At 41.4% G+C, this 23,022-nt stretch overlaps 1 protein-coding gene across 2 annotated transcripts in view; it reads left to right on the forward strand.

Moving 5' to 3' along the window:
- gpr158a (G protein-coupled receptor 158a) overlaps nucleotides 1-23,022 on the forward strand; it is a 93,846-nt gene that overhangs the window by 17,317 nt on the left and 53,507 nt on the right. For both annotated transcript variants that reach the window (XM_085286775.1, XM_085286776.1), the window contains exon 2: nucleotides 6,250-6,355. In XM_085286775.1, coding sequence (XP_085142901.1) covers nucleotides 6,250-6,355 — 106 coding nt within the window. The remainder of the gene's footprint in view (nucleotides 1-6,249; nucleotides 6,356-23,022) is intronic.

Here is a 23,022-nt window from a genome sequence, read left to right on the forward strand (position 1 = left end):
GCAGTACCTGTGGACTGGCAGACCGGGGTGGTGGTCCCCATCTTTAAGAAGGGGGACCGGAGGGTGTGTTCCAACTACAGGGGGATCACACTCCTCAGCCTCCCTGGGAAAGTCTATGCCAGGGTGCTGGAAAGGAGAGTTCGTCCACTAGTTGAACCTCGGATACAGGAGGAACAATGCGGTTTTTGTCCTGGTCGCGGAACACTGGACCACCTCTTTATCCTCTCGAGGATACTTGAGGGTGCATGGGAGTTTGCCCAACCAGTCTACATGTGTTTTGTGGACTTGGAGAAGGCATTCGACCGTGTCCCTCGGGGTGTCCTGTGGGAGGTGTTGCGGGAGTATGGGGTGTCTGGCCCATTGCTACGGGCCATTCGATCCCTATACAACCGCTGTAAGAGCTTGGTTCGCATTGCTGGCAATAAGTCGGACTCGTTCCCATTCCTGGTGGGTGATGGGCTCCGCCAGGGCTGCCCTTTGTCTCCGGTTCTGTTCATAATTTTTATGGACAGGATTTCTAGGCGCAGCCAAGTGGCGGAGGGCTTTCGCTTTGGTGGCCTCAGAATCTCATCTCTGATTTTTGCGGATGATGTGGTTCTGTTGGCTTCATCGGGTGATGGCCTCCAGCTCGCACTGGAACGGTTCGCAGCCGAGTGTGAAGCAGCGGGAATGAGGATCAGCACCTCCAAATCTGAGGCCATGGTTCTCAGCCGGAAAAGGGTGGAGTGCCCACTCCGGTCGGGGATGAGTTCCTGCCCCAAGTGGAGGAGTTCAAGTATCTCGGGGTCTTGTTCGCGAGTGATGGGAGAAGGGAGCCGGAGATCGACAGACGGATTGGGGCTGCAGCTGCAGGAATGCAGACGCTGCACTGGTCCGTCGTGGTGCAGAGGGAGCCGAGTGTAAAAGCGAAGCTCTCAATTTACCGGTCAATCTACGTCCCTACCCTCACCTATGGCCACGAGCTGTGGGTAGTGACCGAAAGAACGAGATCGCGGATACAAGCGGCAGAAATGAGCTTCCTCCGAAGGGTGGCTGGCCTCTCCCTTAGAGATAGGGTGAGAAGTTCGGCCATCCGGGAGGGGCGCAGAGTAGAGCCGCTGCTGCTCCACATCGAAAGGAGCCAGCTGAGGTGGTTCGGCCATCTGACAAGGATGCCCTCTGGGCGCCTCCTGGGTGAGGTGTTCCAGGCATGTCCCACCGGGAGGAGGCCCCGGGGCAGACCCAGGACACGCTGGAGAGATTATATCTCTCGGCTGGCCTGGGAACGCCTTGGTGTTCCCCCGGATAAGCTGGAGGAGGTGGCTGGGGAGAGGGAGGTCTGGGCCTCTTTGCTTAGGCTGCTGCCCCCGCGACCCGGCCTCGGATAAAGCGGATGAAGATGGATGGATGGATGGAAGTTGTCTTAATTCTCTGATGAACTCTGGGCTTGACTGTGGCTCAGGAGGAAGATTGAGGCATTTACTAATCAGAAAGTTAGTGTTTGAACATTGGCTCCTCTAATGTGGATGTTCTTGATCTTGCAAATGAGCCAAGTTTTGGCTGATTGTGCACCACTCAATTTTTGTAACCTCTGACGTTTTGCTGTAGGTAAAGTAAAGCTGGAGTTCATGGTGTGATGATGTCACCTTTAGTGTACAAAGCCCGTAGTATAATGTTATAATAATGGCCCGCCGGTATAACGGGACCCTGTTTAGGCAATATACTAAATACTAAAAGTGGTTTGGCATAAAAAAGAGACTTGAGCATGAATGTGTATTAATAGACAAATGAGGCTTGCATTAAGAATGTCACGGTTCGGGTCAGTGGCCGTGTGAGGCTCCTCGGGCCCCCCAACCGACGTGGCATGAGGCTGGACGGGCTCCTCGGGCCCCCCAGCCGGCGACACAGGAGGCCGGACGGGCTCCTCGGGCCCCCCAGCCGGCGAAACAGGAGGCTGGACGGGCTCCTCGGGCCCCCCAGCGAAAACAGCCACAGAACCAGTGGGCACCGGGGCCCCTGGCACACAAAAAACAAAACCAGCAGGCTCGCGGGCCTCTGGCACACGTGAAACAAAACCAGTAGGCACAGGGGCCTCTGGCACACATGAAACAAGACCAGTAGGCACATGGGCCTCTGGCACACATGAAACAAAACCAGTAGGCACATGGGCCTCTGGCACACATAAGGAGGGCCGCAGCTGCGCAGAGCACTGACCCTGCTCAGGCAGTGACAGCCCGGTGCAGTTCACAGCTGGCATCTCGGCCTCCAGGGGTCCAGAGTAAGCTGAGGGCTGTAACCCAGCCTCTGGGGAAGCCCCGGAGCGAGTAACGGTCACTAATGTTGCCAGCTTTTGAGGAACAGGTCCGTTGTGAAACATTTCTTCTCCCTGCTCAGAAACAGCGGTGGAAAAACAGTGTGAAAATTGTGACAGCCATTAACTGAACTATGGGTTGTAGCGATGCTAGCGGTGGTGATGGCTGAGTGGCTAACTGGAGCGGCGGCAGAACAGGTAATTGTGCCCTTAGCGAGGCTAACGGTTGAGCTACAGACTGGGAAGCTTGTGGCTGGACACAGAACTGAGCCGGAGAATGGCGATAAAGTCCTGGCTCAGAAGGAGCGGCAGAGACACAGTCCGTCAGTTTTGCAGAGGGTTTGTAGACGCCCACTTGGGAAGGATCTGTTACCACGAAGGTAGGTAAGCAACCCATACTGTCTTCCATCCCGCTCTGAATAGCCCCAGAAAACAAAGTCCCGGAATCTGGGGAAGCCAAAGCGTCCCGCTCACTCACCGTATCGGGCTGTTCGAAAGTGAATGCAGACGGGGGGTGAAGTCCAAGATCCAAAAGGAGAAACTCCCGCTCCCACGGACAAAGCGAGCCTAGAAGCCATGGGAGACCGGTCACAAGACGCTGTAGCCGCCTCTCTATAGCGCGCTGGGACTTGCCACCCGGGTTTTCCAGCCACAGGTCGATGAGCTCCTGTGTGGCATCGATGAGATTCTCCCGTAGCTCCTTAGACGGATTAAGCGCTGCTGGGTCCATCTTGTGGTCGCGTCGTACTGTCACGGTTCGGGTCAGTGGCCGTGTGAGGAGTGGAAAGGAGGACTCAAATGCAGTACTTATTTAGACGTGAGGGCGATTTATTAACAATACCAAACATAAAGTGGAGATGGCAAAACAGAACTAAGGATGAACTAAACTGGGAGAAACTACACCAAGGAGTAGCAAACCTGAACATGAAGGGAGAACAGCAGGGAGAGCACGCAAGGGATTTCACAGAGTATGAACACAGACGACGCGACGAGGAACAGAGGAAAACACACACTATAAGTACACAGAGAGACACTGGGAAATCACACACAGGTGGGGGACACAGCTGGACCTGATTAACCTGACGAGACAGGGGAACACTAACACCAGGGACCAATAGAGGGAGCACAAACCCAGAACCCAGTATCTAAAATCCCAAAATACAAACCATCCCAAAACAGCCACGAATAATAATGAAAGTAATAACAATAAAGAACACAAACACAAAGTCACTGAGTCATGGCCGCAGGACCATGACAAAGAAACCACTTTGACACTTTTGTAGCACTTTTCTACATCATTCGAGCAATTGATCAAACCATCCCATCGTTTCAGGAGAAAGGCAAAACAGACTTTTTTGGAAAAAAAAATGTTGTATATGATGTTGTGTCAGTATAAAAAAGATACAAATTACATATTTTAATTGCCTAAGGTCAGATTACGGGTTAGGGTTAGTATTTCGATGACAATGAGAACTTAGACTTAGGTGATTAATGCGGTGGTATATGATGTATATCCATACTAGTTCAGGGTCAGGGTCAATAGTTTAAAATCTAATTTTCCTTTAAACGCAAAACACAAATCCTGGAAACTGGGAGACCAAAGTTTCCTGTTAATCCTATAACAAAATAAACCCAGTGTGAATGTCAGTGTTCAAACGGGCATCAAAGGAGTTAAAGGTCAGTGCAAAGTCGGCCGCTGATTTATTTGCAGGGAAGCAGCTGCAGGTTTTGCCTGATTAAATAGATAACAGCGCTGATTCGCCCGCTCACTTCAGAGCAGGGTTTGTGTTTATATTCATCCTGATCAAATAACAAAGTGTATATTTGGTGATTTTGTTCGAAAGCTACACGGCAACACTCGGGTTTTTTTCCTCTTGTGTCGGCTGGCGTTTATGTAAAATGTTGTGTGTGAGAAACTTGAAGGCTCTGAATGCTGGATCAGAGAAATACCTTTTTTCATATGTGCACATTATCTTGGTGTCATGACACTCGTCCTACTGAGCTATAACTCTCCAGAGCATGTCTTCCATAAAGTTTAAAGTCGGTATAGATTTTCTAACAACACTTGCCTCGGGCTGTGCTCCATTTTTAAGTCTACCAAGAGAGAAAGCCTGTAAGTGGGCTGAGGTCGCTGAGAGACAGTTTAGAGTTTCTTGTGGATTTGAAGTATTTTGTCAAGCTTGTTTAGTTTTTTTTCCTTGTATAGTTACGCATATAGTATACAGCATTATGTAACTGTCTGTTGGCTTGTCCTGTGAGCTGCACTTGTGAAAGGGACATATGCCACACCAGTGAAAAGATTTGTCAGAATCAAAGGGGCTGACCTTCAAAATCACATACAGTGACCTTCTCTTCACAGAGCTTCAGAAAGCTAAGTAAGTCTAAATCCTCAACAGCTCCATTAGAAGGTCCTGCCTGGCTCAGCTGGTCGAAACGGAACAAAGAGTCCAGCCTCTTGCAGAGTGTCTCGTTGTGATGTAGTGCACGGCTAATTGCATCTCTGTCAGACTGATTTCTTTCTTAGGAAGAAGAGATGAGACATGAGGCAGACAAATGTCTGTTTTTGCTTTATAACATGTTAGAACCTATTAAAATTTCAGTTAAGATTCCAAGTACAGGTTTGTGCAATTACATGTTGAGGATTTTAAGGTAGTGTAACTCAGCGGTCCCCAACCCACGGGCCACGGACCGGTACCGGCTCAGTGGCCGCGAGAGTTAATCCTCGCGTGTGAAATTTATGGTTTTCAGGGTTTTTATCGTTTTTTAGCGTTATTCTTTAGAATCCTTATCGTTAACTCAGTTTCCCTGGGTCTTTTCCCATGTGTTATGAATAAATCTTCCTTTTTTTTGGTACCGGTACTGGTTTTATTTTGTTGCATCTATCCGCAACACCTTAAAAGCCGGTCCATGAAAATATTGTCAAACATAAACTGGTCCGTGGCGTTAAAAAGGTCGGGGACCGCTGGTGTAACTTTACTGTACTTTTAAGTGAAATTTGTAGATCAGACAATAACATACAGCTCATAATGTACTTGCTTTATCTACCTTCCTCAGTTCAACTCTTTTAATTTGAAAAGCTTCTATTTAGAAAACCATCCAAAAAAATCCCGTCTGACACAAATCAATCAATCACTCAATCAATAAATCAACAAAAGGGTAAATGACTTTCTTCAACAGCGGGTTTTAGTTGGCTTTACTACACTTTGTTTACTCCGTGGTCTTTTTGTTGTTTTCGGGTTTTGATTTCCTTGCAAATATAATTGAGTTTAGACTTGAGGTTTTATTGTTGTTCCAAATGTTTCAAGTTTTGATTTTTGTGTTTGTTGAATGTTTCGGTTCTTGTTTTGATTTCTTTATTCTAGCAGATTACAAGCTTTATTTTTTGTGTCCATTTTTGAGTATTTGCTTCCTGTTGTTTCTTGTGTTTTTTTGTAATGCCAAGTTTCAGTTTTACATCCTGTGTTTTGGTTCATTTCATTGTTTCTTTTAGTAGTTCCCTCAGTGATTCTTTGTTTTCTTTCTGTTACTTTCTGATTTATTTGAAGATTGAGTTTTCTGTCATGTCCTTTGTTAGTTATACCACGTGTGTTCTACTGTCCAATCAAACCTGTGTGTATAAATAGTCCCGTCGTCACAGGGAAGCGTCTGTTGTGCTTCCTTTTTTGCACTTGATCTTTTTTCATGTGTGTTGGTTTTCACATTTATGTCGTGAACTTTTTCTGCCTGAACTAATGGCCTTGTTTTGCATTCAAACCTCCACACTCAACTTTTCTGATATACAATATGCTTAAGAAAGAATGATACAATTTCAAAGTGCTTCAATTCCACAGCTGTTCACCATAACAATCAAATCGCGAAATGTTAGAAAATCATGTAAAGCTCTAGTTGAGTCCAAGAATAAAAACATGGAGGTAGAAATGACCCTAATAGATCTCTTTTAATGTCCTTCCATCTTGCAGGGGAGTGGTTCGAGTGGACATTAATCTACAGGATGTTGATATCGACCAGTGCTCCACTGATGGCTGGTTTGCTGGAACCCATCGATGCAACCTGACCACTATGGAGGTGAGTGTGCCAAGCATAGGGGCTAGATTGATTTGCTCAGTTAAACTGAACTGTAATCCACACCTACTGTGTCACATCTACACAAGGCTCCAAATGGAAAACCAGTAAATCTGTATGTCTTGTGACAAATGTGGGGATCCGATTCACCTTAAATGATACTGCTAACAATATAACCACTAAACTGAAGTGTACAGTGGATACAAAGCATCACTTGATGTTTATCTATGCGAATATATCCCACAGCGTGCCAAGGCTGCAGGGAAGATTTATGTTTTTGTCACACATGAAGCTTTGTCAAAGGCAGCTGCAGCTCGTCTCAGCTATTACCTCTGTCAAGGTTGCGTTGTCATGAAATATGATGTGTTTGTCTGACACTGAATGCACAGCTTTGCGTGAAACTAGGTAGACAGAGATGAGCCAAGTCATTTTGTAGTCATTAGCCAACTGATAAAGTACACAGACCCTATTGGTTCAAATCTTGAGGGTTTCCTTCCAGGGTCAAGAAATATATTTAACTCTAAGTATAGGTGCCTGGAATTGAGACGGAGGGTTATACTCATGTTCAGCATTGGCAGAGTAGCTCTGGTCATTTTTAAAATGAAAAACGTCTTGTCTCAAGGCCTACTTGGAAAAGATGATAAAATTCTCAGTACTGTTATTTTTAAGAGAATGTCAGACATTCACATTCACCATTTTGAAAACTATTATCATTAAACACTGAAGTTAGGTTTTGGGTCAGATAGTCATATTACTTGGCTTGTTTTGGACAACTTTTTGATCTTTAGTTTCTAATTTCACCACGTTCTTCAAGTTAGCTTGATTAGCTCTGCATCAGTGTGAGCACGTTTATAAAAGCACAACGTCGTGTTTAGAGAAAACCAAACATCTTATGCTAGTCAAGCGTGGTGGTGGAGGGATGGGCTGGTTTTGCAGACATGTGAACTGGGCACTTATTCTGGAGTTAAATATGAGACCATCCGTCCAACAGCTGAAAGTGGGTCATGCAACAGAACATTGATTACCTATTTAAACTTAGGTTATTGCTGGTAAAGATGGTTCAATAACCTAGTGGATGACCAGTTTAAAATGAGAAAAGTATGAAAATAAAAGTGCAAAAGTAAAGATTTAAAGTTTCACTAATTAAATAATTAATAATGCCATGTTATGTGCAGGTCATTACATTTTTATTCCTGCTGTTAATTGCAGCCCTTTATTTACCTGTCCTGCTGTCTACCTAGCAGGTAGTGTCCTGTGCGTTTCAGCCTCATCCTTAAGACTGATAGATTTTGAAGAGGTGCCGTAGATCAGGCTGCTTCATAATGCATGTGATGTAATGGATTGCAGTGAGCCTCTTTGAATAATTAATCACTCTCTTTGTCTGAGCACTTGCACCTCTCTGTGGACAGTCAATGGCAGAGACATTTGACATAGTGCCTCTGTGTCGGGTGACTGCGAGGAGAGAAATGCTTGGTTAATGGCATGGATTTGCGGAATAATGTGTGCTCACACCGCGGGAGCATGTCAGGAGCGTGCTTGCTCAGAGCCGAATGATGAAAGCTGTTGTGGTTGTGGCACACTACAGGATGTGTCCTGTGTTGCTTGACAGCTTTATCGTGCGGAGGTGCTCATTATTGTCATGCCTGCTAGATAAACTATGTGGACAGGGAGAGCAACTGTATATGTGGACGTACGCTGACCAAGCGCAAGAGCAGCTGCAGCCACCACATTATTAGTCTTTGATGTGGAATGCAGGGGTTGTAATTCATATGTTTTGCAAGAAACTAAAAAGCAAAATCTTTGTGTCTGTTAGAGCCTCTTTCTGGTCTTAAAGTGCATGAACAGGCAATTTGGGGCTGATAGAGGAGGCATAGAAAGCATGACTGAAGTGTAATCAAGTGTTTTAGGATTTTTTGTGTGGTAATGCTGTAAAAAACACTAAAAGGGTTCCCCTGTATTTGCAAATAGGCATTCATTTAGTTTTATTGACTGTTTTTTAAGCTGTATAGGTATTCCCTCTTTATGTGCAGCAATTTGATGTGTAATGGGTTTCTTTGGGACCATTTTAAGATCCATGTAAGGCGTACTTTCTTTGTTTTATTGGAAACAAAGCACTTTGTTATGATGGTGTTGGGGTTGTTTATTTATGTGCAGCATTCACATTTCTTTTCCACCCTCAGATGCTCTTTATAGCAGCATTTACAGCAAACCCGTCACTACTACTTAGTGTCCTTTATGCATGCATCTCGCCATCATTATTTGCATAACAACTACAACTTCCATGCGTCGCGCATCCGCTGTTTTTCATTTGCATCTTAGGAGCTGCTTAAGTGGCACCATTCCAGCAACTGAATTTGATAAAATGCAGTCGCTTCCAGCCGCCCTGCCGGATTTCCAGGCCTCTCTTTCCTCTCAAGCTGCTGTTTGTCCAGCCGAGCGTACAGGCAGCCCAAACTCAGATGGAGGCAGATGACATGGATGACTGATCCAACAGGCGCGCACACTAAGGCAAAGCACAATGAAGCTCAGATTATTGACAGGAAAAATACAACAACCCCAACAGCATCCAAAGCCTGTGGTTATTTTAGGGCAATGCTGTCTTAAAATCTGTCAATATTTGTCTTTGATTCTTTAGTTTGTATTTTTGATTTCTTATGTTATATTTGAAATATGTTAAGTTCTTGTATTGTTATTATTAGTTTTGTTGTGTTTAGTCTTGTTTGTGTTTCACCTATGTCTCCTTGTTTATGAGTCTTTTTCTGTTTGTCATGTGTTATCTCCTTGTCTATATAGGTTCCCCCTGTGTCTCTCTCCTCTGTGTCCCTTTCCCTCTCTCTGTCTCTTGTGTCAGGCTTGCAACTTGCATCCCAGTTCATGTGTCTCCATGCTTCCTGTTTTATTTTGAAAGTATTGTGTTTACATGTTCAGTGTGTTTAGTTTTGCTTCCCCCGTGGCATCTTGCTCATTTGTGTCAGCTGTGTCTCCCCAGGTGTTTCCACTTCCCTCATTGCCCTTCTGTGTATTTAAGTCCTCTGTCTTCCTCTGTTCAGTGTTGGTGTGTCTGTTTTCGTTTCTTCATGTCATGTCTTCAGGAATCTCATGATTCTGTTTAGGTTATGTTCATGTTTGTCTCATAGTTTCTCATATTTACCTGCTCAGAATCATGATCATGTCTTATTGTCATAGTTGTCATAGTTTAGTTTTTCCCAGTCTAGGTTTTAGTTTTAGTTTTCGTCCCGGTTTGCTCTGCATTGATTTGTATTCACGTTTTTTGGCCAAATAAACAGCTCACGTTTTGTTACACCTTAGTTTTTGTCTCTTCCGTGTCTGCTTTTGGGTCCATGCCACAAACGCACTGGCCTGCCCAACGGGACAACTTCATTTTCATTTCACCATTTCTTACAGATTTCTAAACTGTGTGTGAAATCATTAAACAATACCATTTTGTTGGAAAAAATATTATTTGACAAATGAATATCAAGATGTCACCAGCTGCTGTGCAAGCTGAAGTTGAACTGTGTATGACATAATCTCTGGGGAAGCAACTGAGTGATATGAAAGACTCACAAAATAGCAACCTGCTCAACCTGTTAATACACAGGATTCCTACATAGAGATTGTGAAAAAGGCTGAAGTCACACCTTCTCTGTATTTTCCTAGAAAAAGACCCCTTGCTGCTGATTTTCAATCCAGTTTTGGGTTCGACCATTATTCCCGTTTCCCTTCCATAAGAATGGCTTCTTGACAGCTACTCTTCCATTAGGATAATCTCATTTAGGTTAAATGGATCAACTAAAAAGGTCAGATGCATCTCTCAGGTCCTTTGTCAGGTCTGTTAACCCTTTAAAACCGGTCGGAGTGGGCACGCTCCGTTTTGCGTAACTATTTTTAAATCCCTATAGAACTGCAACCACGTAAGCTAGCACAATAATTTTTTTGCATATGAAACCAGAGGAGTTGTACTTACATGTTATGCCATCAGCTTGCCCTAGGTCACGGTTTCTTATTCGGTTATATTCCAGAAACACGCTTTGCCGATCCGATCAGCTGTTCATAACACTTCCTACGTTGGAACAGACGTCAGAGCGAACTATGTCTGCCATTACTTGCCCGAAACCGGGAGTGACGTCATTTTCGCAGAAAATGTAGTTTACCTTCGGGGCCTTATAAGCCTATGCTGGTGTTTTTTAAAGTCATGTTTGACTTTATGCTTTCCTGAATAGTTTCAGGGATGCTTAGGACTAAAATTGCACTGCTGGAAATAGTTTATTTTGATGCACATGCTGTTTTTTTGTAAATTTGCATTATAATATTTTTTCTTCGTTTTTCCTGCAGTATATAAAAATTGGTGTATCTCAAAATAAAACTATGAAGACAATCAAAATGAATTTCCTGTGGTGGGAAACTATTTTGTGCAACTTTTTTGTATTTACAGTTTTGAGGGATAAACCTCTTAAATTTCTCTAACTAGAAATATATGTAAAAAAAAACCCACAAAAACAATTTTCAATTTGTTTGTAGTTTATTGCACTTTTTTGCAATTTATGTAGTTATTATGCACTTAATGCATACATATTATTTAAGTTTGGGCTATAACGGTTGTATTGATGTATAGCAACTTGAAATGGTCCCAAAAATGGCACTACAGCATGTAAATCGTTCGTGGCGATCGTGGCTCAAGAGTTGGGAGTTCGCCTCCCCGGCTTGGACAGTCTCGGTTGTTGTGTCCTTGGGCAAGACACTTCACCCGTTGCCTACTGGTGGTGGTCAGAGGGCCCGGTGGCGCCAGTGTCCGGCAGCCTCGCCTCTGTCAGTGCGCCCCAGGGTGGCTGTGGCTACAATGTAGCTTGCCATCACCAGTGTGTGAATGTGTGCGTGAATGGGTGGATGACTGGATATGTAAAGCGCTTTGGGGTCCTTAGGGACTAGTAAAGCGCTATATAAATACAGGCCATTTACCAAAAATATAATATAAGCTCTGGCGGACTTGGTTCTATGGTAGGTCTTAAAGGGTTAAGTCATGACTTTCAGATACTGTTCTTCTGCTGTAGACAGAATTTTTTTTTAAGCCTGCCACTTCTTATTTTGTCATCTCTTTTGGCCAATTTCCTCAAAATTTTTAAAGACACATTGCACACCATGCTGAACTATACCAGGTTCAGTGCTAATAGCCTTTTGGAAATCACCTCATTGGTGCAAATATGCTGCACTATGCCTTTTCAAGCTATGCTATCTTGGGCATTTTGTAATAGTGCCAACTAAAGAAGGATGGATGGCTTTTGCACCGTACAGTACATTACTATACACACATTGCCTCAGGAAATATCAGTACTCAAGCACTTAAAACCATAATGCGAAATATAGACATAAAAGAGGAAAGGAAACAGTATTCGAAATAATGAAGTATTAATATTTTAATATTTCATTTTATTTATCATAAAAATACATCTTTGTATTTATTTATCATTGATCGGTGATATTTTAATCATGTGCAATGATGCATTTACTGGTGCAGGAAAATAGCACAAGTGATGTTTCCCTATATTGCCAATGAGCTCAGGGTTTTCTATGCAGAAGATTATATGCTAGGCATTACACATACATCACCATCAGTTTGCAGGAGCAGGCTTGTCACTGTACTGCTGTCAAAAAGTAGTATAGCAATCAATTTAATTATAGACTGCATTTATTTAGCTAGGCGCAAACACTGCAGTTCCTTTGATTAGAGATGCAGGTCTGACTTAAACCAATCACGATGAAACTACACGAATGAACAGAGACGAGCGCGAAGCCCACGGATGATCAACCCCAATCTTACCTTCATTTCCTGTGGAAAAAGTGTACACACTCTTGTTGGGGTTCTCGTCTCTCCTCCTCTCATCTCTCACTAATGGCACTTCCATTAGTGCGTTTCAATGTTCTCCAAAAGTCTAGGACTTTGCTGCCCTGGGGTCAGCTTTCATAAGAGAATGTGGCTGTGGATGATGATGAATGTTTCAATCAATTAGCTTATTGCTGGGAACAAGTGGTGGGGCCCAGGGGGATCGTAGCCTGTGAAAGCCAGTGACACATTACCTGAATGATTACGCCACCCGCCGTAACAAGAAACCCTGACTCTGTTCTGTGCCGTTTCTTTTTGAGGGATGCTGAGTAAGATGAGTAACCTCTCACTCAGTTTTATTAACTGGAAATAGTAAAAAAAAGAAAGAAGAAAAACCTAAAATACAAACACACACAAAAACTCCACAAAAAGCACTCCAAGGGCATAAACCTCCACCAAGGCCTTTCAGTCTCTGGGCAGTATTTCATTTTAAAGGAATAGTATTGCATTTTGTACATATTTGTTTGTTGTTGTTGTTCTTTTTAAATGCATTTTAACCTCCTAGGACCTGGCATCCACATTTGTGGACATCACGTTTTGGGATGTCTAGACCAAATACCTAATTTTGCTCTACGAGGGCCTGATATCCATTTACGAGGACATTATACTGCCACTGTTCTAACAAAATTTAAAATGAATGTCCTCATATGTGGCTCTCATTTTTCTCAGAAACAAACATTAGGTAAAAAAAAAAAAATCTGGTTATTCTTTGTTTTTACATTCATCAGGTCCCAATCAGCCCAAATAGCCATCAAAGAGTTCTGGTCTTAGGAGGTTAAATTTGCACTTGTTTCGACTAAAATATAAAATGCAGAGTTTTGTTATTTGCTTTGTTGAAACAGATTTCAGCACACCTGATTTACTTTTATAATGAAGTATTTATTTTATTGTTTTGTAAAATGTATTTAAACATTATTATTAACATTATAAATAGTTCTATATAGCACTCTGACTTTCAGATCAATCTATCAACCTTGAAGGAGAGGTCAGAGGTCAAATGTGACATGATATTGAAAATCTTTATATGGTATTTTCTATATGTTAACAATACACACCATACTTTCAAGGGTCATCCAGTCTACAAGGGTTTTTGTCAATTTTCAAGCAATAAGTCACCAAGTTCATCTTGAAGACTGCGGTGGATGTAAGCCAAATTGTATTGGATTGTTACCATGACTCTGCTCTACACCACTACAAGGTTTTACCAGAATTTATTTAGTTCTTGAGCATGACATGCAAACACTACCAAAAACATAACCTCCTTGGCAAAGGTAATGACAGCAACTCAAACTTTATATTGGTGTATTATAATATTTTTGTATCTGAGTTTCATTATTTTTAATTTAAAATTAAAGCTGTGAAGTATATATTACTTAATTACATTTATTTTTTTTTATATGAGAAAAAAGGAAATAAACTAAACTAAATTAGTCAGCCAGTTTAAAAGGCTAACTCTGCTTTTTCCTATCTTAACTTTTTTTGTTAAAGATATCTCACTCCAGACACTGAAGTAGAAATTCAAGTTGCTGTATGTGCTTGTTTTGACAAGAAATTTAAATGGAACAGGATTTTCAACAAAACTTTTTATTATATCAAATAAATAAATAAATAAAAAAGCTTTCCATTTGGACGCGCTGCATCAACCATCCTGTTCAAAACATACATAGCACATCCATGAAAGCACTCAGAAAACCAAACCGCTGCCTCGGTGACGTTTCAGGGTGACGTTTCAGGGTGACGTTTCATGGCGTTTTATGCACTCAGCAGCATGTGCGGTTTATTTTTGCCTCACTGTGGTGCTCTGTCTGCTGTTGAAAAGCTGAAATGGTTATTTGTGCTCTGTCTGTTGAATCACTGTTTCATCTTGACCTTGGATCACAAGGTTGTCCTGGCCCAGCCTGTTATCATCTCAATCACATGCTGATTCCTCCGCCGTGCACCCAGCACTGCTGAATTAATAACGGCATCAGTGTTAAACAACTGCTGCTCCGTCTTATCTCACCTTCTGTCCCTCCCCCTGTCCTACACATATGTTGTCCTCACATTAGGACATTACAGTGGCTTCCATTTATTTCCTGGGGGCTCATCCACTATGACCGCGTTGTCTCTCTCAATCTCCCAAACTTACCACAATATAAATTAAAAACTAACCAACATGTTTTAGTCCAACAATGAATAATTAACCATGCAAAGACCAGATTTAATTGGTTTCTTCCACAACATTTTTTTCCTAGTATAGCCCAAAATAAATATTTAACGTCATGGCTACAATACACCAGTGGTTCCCACTTGCAGCTGATAGTTGGTTTGGATCGATGCCCAATCACATTCTCACCATAAACAAACTGTACTGGAGTTTTTTGAGGAGGAGGCTTGTGTCTGGTTCCAAGGAAGAGGAAAACAGACCAGAGTCTGATTCAGATGGACTAAACAGAGCAGGGATGAAAACACCCTGAGTCATCACCCTAACCTTAACCTTAATAGGAAAGTTTAAAAGTAGTTTTTGAGTTTTGTCCGTTTGAATGATAATTTTCTGTGTCCTTGTTGTCAAGACTTTGGAGGGAGAACAATTGTCCCATTTGTGCTCATCATTCTTGCAAATAGTGCCGGATCACATCGCTGGCACAAGTTGCACTTTTTTTGCAACCTCGTGTGTATTGATGACACACGTTTAAGACAGTGTTGGTTTTTCCTGCGATTTTAATGATCTCAGTACACAATCAAAGATGATTCATAGATTATACAGAGGAAGATGTTGCAAGAGTTTCAAAGACCAAGCTTTCTAAAAAAAAAAAAAAAAAACCTTGTACTTGCTTCTGGTTCTGTTTTTTAGTAATACCAACGCTGATGTGGAGTTTTTGTTTAGGCGGTGAAACCTATCATTTACGAGAATAGTGCAGCTAGTGCTGGTAAAAATGGTACATAACTGTGGCGACATCACTGTTTGCGTGTGAAGCGACTGATGTGGCGAGCATAAATGGGCCATTAGACTCGGAAGGTTTTTGGCCCTGCAGTGGTTTTACAAGCATACTATATTTGTTCTCTTCAGCATGAACAGATTTCTATCCTAACATTACGATTAATGCAAACACATCCTGCAGTCCCAACAAGCTTGAAAGGAAAACAGCTGATTGGCCCCAACAGTACAACACAAGCCATCCATGTCACGCATTGTTTCCCTGATTTACATCTCATTGGCTAGCAATCTTTCCTTGCAGCCGGACTATAACTTACCAAGATCAGGCAAGAAAAAGGCTGCATATTGTACTGGCAGCTATGATAACGTGCCCTTTATTTGCATGGCAGTGGATGCAAAAGAACATGCAAATCTACTGGGAGAGTTTACTTGAAAACATGAGATACAGTCCCTTAATTTGGCTCATCTATTCATTTAACGTTTAAAAATGACATATGACGGGTTAAACTGATGGGGCTCATTTTAAAACACTGACATTCATTAGTCAGTGTGTCACAAATAAGATTGATTTGAGTTGTATTTGCATGCAAATGTTTTAGACCTCATTCTGTCCCATAATGACTTGTCTTTTGTGCTTGCAATCATTCGAATATGCAAAATTGCCATTTTTTTCTCCCTAAAATTCACCGTAATTGAAAAACTAGTGTTGCTACTTTTCTCCTGCTAAAATGCCTGTTCAGCCCAACACTGAGAGCAATTAAACATGCAATTAAATCTTAGTTTATATTCAATTTGTGTAATTTAATAGTTTTGTTGCTCATTTAAGCCTGACAAGGGGCTTGGGAGCACAGAAAAAAACATGTACTTTAAGTGTTTTTTGGCGGGTTAAGTACATTATTGCTGGTCATAACTGGTAATATATCCAAATATTCCATTTATCCATTTTTTTGACACTCCAAAAATATATAAAGACATGGATATTTAATGCTGTGCAAAGAATTGGTGTATTTTTGTGGTCAGTAAAGGCGCTTTACATGGCCTACTTTTGAGTTACATCCAAACATGTCCTTTTTTTCTCCACTGGATCTTCATATTTCACTCGACATGGCGTACACTCAGGAAAATCCCAGAGTCCCCTGTGGGAACGTGATCCACATTAGCTGAGCAACATTTATCTGCTTGTTTCTCTGACAGCTTTCCCATCCAAGTGTTCCCTCTGCACTCATTCAGCAAAAACGCTTCCCTCTTCATCTGCAGGCCTCCCATGTATTGTAAGATTAAAAAAAAAAAAGCAGTTGTTTTAGCACCTTGGGAATTCCCCTGGTGTTAGAGACTCGGCATCGTTGTGGGGCAGAGATTCCCTCAAGACGCACATGTCAGGAATGGTGTCACACGGGCCATGGTCCTTTCAACCTGTGCATTCTCGGTGAAGAGGAGCAAGTTTTAATTAATTACATTCCTTTCTTGTTGTTGCTGTTGAAAGAGTATGTTGGACGCGATTTACAGGGTAATTGATAATTATCTACAGTGATCTCAGCAAAAGCTGTGATTATGCTTCAGAGTTGATAAGATAGAAAGGAAGTCTGGAAATCCTTTTGTGCTGGTGAGGTATGCATCATTGTAAGGAGGAAGAACTTTAAAAGGTAAAAGATAATTCAACTCTCTTTCCACTGTTAAAAGAAAGATTAAGGAGTTTCTTAAGGATGAACAGCGATTTAGATCCATCTGCAGCTCTGCAGATGGAGTGTTACATAGTTTTGTGCTGGAAAAGTAGTTTCATGAGACTGATAGCTGTATTTGAAATTGTACTGACCTATTGTCACATTGAAAAAGTGCAATGTAAATTGTGCACTGTTGTCAAAATGGGTAACATAGACTTTAGATTTTAAATACATGCTTAATGTTGTATAAAGGGCATTTCAAGCCAAATTACAATTTTCTCCCAAATACCCAAACAGCAAAACCTAAAACTATGACTCAAACTCCTGCCTGACGTTTAGGGGTTGGTGTGCCACCGAATCCAGACTGTTTTAGGAACATGTATATGCTGCTTTTCAGGGGGTAGAAACAAGCCACTGATATAACTGTTCAGTTATAGGACTTTTCAGTTTCTGTGATTTCCTTATTCTCCCTGTGCTTGTGTGTCTATAGGTTTTCTCCAAGTACTCCGTCTCCCTACCACAAACCAAAGACATGCATGTTTGGGTTTGTTGGGGTAGGCTCTAACCTGGGACCCTGAATTGGATAACTGCTCAACTGTTCTTCCTAACTATTCACCTCAAGAAGTATTTGCGTGGATGTTTTCTCCTTTGGTTTCCAAGAACTCTTTCACTACACAGTATCATGTGCCTCCAAGATGTTGAAGGCCCTTCCTCCTAACCCCTGTTAGGTCACCACCTTGTTTTGGTCAAGGAGCTTGCATCAGTGATCCTTAGAGTTATACCAGGTAGGATCACCCATACTGGCAAAGTTGAAGGGTATAGGCCAAGCAAAAGACTGTTGGAGGGTGGGCATAAGGTTAGCACCCATATTCTGTAAAAAGAATTCCTTTGCTACATAAACTTTAACAGAAGGATCTAACATAACTAATATAGTCACAAATATGAGTACTGGGTCTCAGAACAAACAGACTCACTCAAATGATTCATAATTCCTCAGATATTTACAAAGCTCCTTCTGGAAGCACTTTTTAAAAAATATATATTACACTATATATTGAAAAACACACATTTTTACATTAAAATACTTGAAGCAAGGCTGCAATTTCTTTACTGTAAAAATTTCAGTGACTATATTGTAATTTATTCAAGTTTTTTTTATTTGTTTTAGAGGACAACACAATAAAAAGCATACAGTATATCTAACGTTAACATTCACATTCCTTGAATGACCATGATTTAGTTGACTGAGAATCTACACAGAGAGCAATAATGTCATTTCTATAGTGTGTATGTAGCGATTCTCTATTTTTACAATATTTATATAGTAATACTGTAATTTCTACTGTCTGTTTACATACATATACAGTTTATTTTAAGAAATAATATCGTTTATGGGGGGAAAATCTACTTTTTCCCCCACATATATGTGGAGGGAAAGTAAAGTTTTTCCCCATATGTAGTTTTTCCTCTTTTTTTTTTAAACTGCAAATTTTAAATGGTGAAGTTTCTGTTTTCAGTATTCAGTTTGGAAAAGCATGCAACATTAAAAATAACCCATATCCTCAATATTGAGGATTCTGTTTGTTTTTCTGATATCCTGTTAACTCAGGATAAATAAAACCGCTGATGAACAAAATTAATCTCCCCACTGGACACAAATAAGATGCTCTGTGGGCCACAGTGTTTTCGCTTCAGTGGTGTTCAAGATGACAACATCAAGGTAGAGAGCTGTTGGCCATAATGCACAGTGAGGAGAGATCACAAGATACTTCTGGTGTTAACTGTGGCTCCCTGCCCCCAGCAGTGCAGGCCTCTTTAAATGCTGTCGCACTAATTGGCTATGTGAATAATCCTGGAACTCTGAATTTACGTGGAAACACTTTGAAGGGTTGAATACATTTGCCCCCGGGCAAAGTCTTGCATCCGCTCTACCCAGCCGTAGCAGCACGGCGTCAGCTGACGCAGAAAGCAAACAGTCGGCCCAGAGAGGATAAGAGATGGGTTGAAAGTAAAGGTAAAACATTTGTCTAGGGACCCATGAGATTGGATGTAAAATGAGTGCAGCTGTGTGGCTACAAACAAAAAAATTGGGAAAAGAACAGTGAGGGTGCACGGGCAAAAAGATAAGGTAGTAGCAGTGACAATGACTTGGCAGCAGGCTTCTTTTCACCCACGTCTTTTACTCCTGAAAGATCCTAATATATCGATGAAATGTAATTCCTCATCTAGGTCTGCCAAAGGGTGCCTGAGGATTCTCACTGCTTTTATTCACATTCCTTCAGTTGCTGCCTGTCAGCCTTGTATTAAGAGAATATCGGAAAAATCACAACACAGAAAAATTACATTTCACTCAATTATAATAGTTCAAATGAAGGCCTGATGAACTAGAGATGCTCAGCTAACAAGCTAAGGCAGGTACAGAACAGCCTCTGAAATATATCAATGAACAAAAGCAGCAGACATCCCAGGCATTCATGACCTCTGTCCCTGTGCCCACTGACGATGCTTACAGTTCTTTTTTCAGTGCTTATGTGTGTGTTCGTGTGGTGGACGGTCTGCTGCAAGTTGCAAGAATCACTTGCATTGTACAGTGTGGATAAATTTGCCTGGCTAGTTTGTTTTGACACATACATAAGCTGCAAATGTGATTATGAAAGCAATATCCATGCAGTGTCTGTTGTGTGCACTAAGAAGCTCTATGTGTTTACTCGTCTCATTCTGATGGCAGTGTTAAGCTCCCCGTAGGCCAGACTGTTTATCTTGCTGGTGTTTAGGCTTTGGTCTTTGGACTGTACCCAAAGCGAGGCCTTGCTGTCAGTGCAGCTCCGCTCCGGTTAAACTCCTGCTAGTTGACCTCGTTTAAAGGCCTGGCTGCCTGTCTAGCTGTCCCTCTGAGCAGGGAGCCACAGTCATCCAGCAGTCTGCAGTGTCACTGCCTCTGTGTTTGCTGGTGAGTCTGCACAAGCCTTAAATTTCATAGCCATAACCAGTGCCAAGATGCATTGCCCCATCTTTGCCCTAAAAGCTAAAAAAAAAGAAGAAGAAGAAAAAAGTACAATACTAGCCCGAAGCAAAAATAAAAATTGACGTCAGACACTCTCTTCTTTTGACCTCTGTGTTATTCTCTCTCACAAAAAATAGACAGCTACAAAATCTGTGAACTATATTCTTGCTACTCTAATTTAATTTATCTTCTCATCATTAAAGTGGACTGTTTATGCTCATTTGTAGCTCTATAAGTAACTTTGCATGATCTTTAGCGATCAAAATAATCCTTATTTATCTTAAAATGGGCCACGTTGCTGCTCTTCACTTCATCTGCTGCTTGAAAACAAGCCATCTCATATAGCTTTCTCCTCTCTTGATGCCAAAATGTTTGTGCAGGTTCTCAGTCATCCAGGTTATGGTAATCTAAGGAGCTTGGAAAGAAAGCGACTGGACTTCTTTAAGTTTCATGACAAGGTTTCTCCTCTCATCCAAGAGTTTCAGCTCTAAAGCCAAATGGTGGCGAGTCCCAGGTATTAAACCCTACTTAGGGCTGTCCCTTAAAAGGGTTGTTGACCCACTATTGATTATGTGCTTCATCACATAAGCCAAAAATAACCCATGACTTTTTTTCAAACCTTTAGAACTGAAGAAGCTTCTCAGATGAGAAATGTCTTCACGAAACTCAAAGAAGTCCAACCTCCTTAGACCCCTTCAAGCCAACTTTCTTCTAACTAGCTGCCCCATGCAAACAGAAGGTTTAAAGAGCAAGTGGGAAGCGACCCACACAAGAGACTGGATGGGAAGTCACTTGCATGCATTTTTTTTCAGAGCTCTCACTGAAGGGTGAGAAATGCAACAGGATGCCTGAGTGTTCAGCACACCGCGTACAACTTCCTTCAAAATAAAAACAAACATGCATCGTCTAATTTCCCTCGTGCCTGCATACACATCTCGAGCTGATAATTTACTGCCTGCTCTGCACACACATGCAAACAGGATAAATTGCCCTCCTCCTCGTCCTTCTCCGCCTAACCTGCTTTCTGTGTATTCTATAGTTCAGTGTGCAATGATTGGATAAAAAAATTTTCCTCTGGGTTTTTGCTGAACTGCAGGATCATTACAAATATCTACAGAGGCTAATTAGTGCTTGATTAGGTGCTATGCTGGACTGGAAGAGCGTGGGCTATTTCAAAATGAGGAAGAGTCCTTGGCAGGCTCTAATTAGCTAACAAAATTAAGGTAGTTCTGGTTTCCCATTCAGGTAGAAGACTCCTGGCCTCTGCATCAATTAGAGAAGATAAACTTGATTTTAGATTTGTTTTTTGCTTTTTTTACTTTCATGCTTTATGCCGTACAGAGGTGAGGGAGGAAGACTTTGCCTGGACAAAATAGATGTTGAAAGTGTACACAATATTATACTGTTATAATTACTCTAGTTACTTAATAGTTACAGCTAACCCTATCTCTTCTCAGACCTATCCTCTTCTTATTTGGTACCTACTAAATAGTAAAAAAAAACAAGTTTACAATGGATTTGTCAAGATTTGGATGTGCAGACGATGTAAGTGCTCTAACGTTTGTCACCGTCAATGAAGTCCCAACTGTGTGACAGTGTTAAAAATGCAACTTTACAGAATAAAAATCAACCAAACGTCATTATTAAGCGATAATGAAAAGTGTCAGCTAACCACAGTTCAAAGAATACAAGGAACAATGAAAACATGAAGACAAAGCAGAGAACGTAACAAACACCACACAGAAGACTGGACTGTATATACACAGAGGGCTGATTAGGGAAGTGGTGAACAAGGCACAGCTGAATATAATAAAGACAATCAACTAACAGGAAGTAAAGCCAAAAACAAGATAAAAGAGTGAACTACTTAACAGAATAAAGCAGGAAATGAATAACAACCATAAGTGGTGGCTGTAGCTCACCAGCCTTCCGATCATCGGAAGGTTGGTGGTTCGATTCCTGGCTTCCTCTAGTCTGCATGCCAAATATCCTTGGGCAAGATACTAACCCCAAATTGTATGAATGTGTATGAATGTTAGCTATAAAGCACTTAGAAAAATGTGCTTGTGCGAATGGGTGTGAATGGGTGAATCCACAAATTGTGTAAAGCGCTTTGAGTGCTCAGATGAGTAGAAAAGCGCTATATAAGAACCAGTCCATTTGTCATTTACCATAACTTCAACAGGGAGATGCTGTAGCATCAATGAGTATTCAAGGGGGGATACTCAGAGAACTAAACACAGACATGATAACAAACTCAAAGTAACCCAAAGATAAAACAAAAAACGAACAGTAGAAGAGTAAAAGCTTAAAGCTTCTTTTAGTATAACCTTAAATGCAAGAGATGGATCTGCAGATTCTTGACATCCTCCTGGTCTCAGGACCACCACTCTATGATCTTACAATTATTCAGACTCTGTGAGCACTGACTGGTGGTCAAAATACAAGATTACTTTGAGCAACAAAAAGAGAGAAACCAAACAGACTAAACAACTAATCATCAACACACGTCCAAACATCCTAAAGCAACTCAAAACCCTGAAATAAAATTATGTTGATTGATTTTGGTATTGCAGAAATGTAAATAAGTCAGAAAAATTGTGTTACCAAAGAAAAATCTAGTATCAACAAACGATACTGTATGATTTCTTTTTTTGTGCCAATAATTTAAAAAGGTTTTGGACCATAAGGATTTGTTTATGCCAAATAGAGGCCATGGGTATGGAAAATGATGGTTCTAATGTTATAAATCCACTGACAGTAATAGCCACAATAATGATAATAACTTACTTGTAAAAACCATTTTAAAACCTGAAGTGGCCTGATCTGAAATGAATACAATTGAAGTGGTGTTGTTATCTGACCCTGCTTTGCCCAAATGAATTAGTCTCGAGTTCAATAATGCTCTCTATTCACTGTTAATGCACAGGTCAAAGGTGAGATACAATGTGAGGCCTTTCAGGGTCATTAAAAAAAGATCAACATGGATTCAGGTGCAGCTGTGCACTGCTATGAATCTGAAACATGGCGGCAAAAAGATAAATTTTAGAAATAAACTGTAACTATCTTTGACAAAAGACCCCTACCACAGAGCAGACGCTTAGATTCTATTGATTTTAATACACTAAGTTACCACGGAAACATCCACCAGTGCGTAAACCTCTGCTTTTCTGGTTCCTCCGGTTTTGGGCTCTCCTCCACATTTTT

This window comes from Mchenga conophoros, linkage group LG9, assembly GCF_057382185.1.
Source record: "Mchenga conophoros isolate Kocher_MC1m ecotype Shallow Benthic linkage group LG9, M_conophoros_male_GT1.1, whole genome shotgun sequence".
In the NCBI taxonomy this organism is placed as follows: domain Eukaryota; kingdom Metazoa; phylum Chordata; class Actinopteri; order Cichliformes; family Cichlidae; genus Mchenga; species Mchenga conophoros.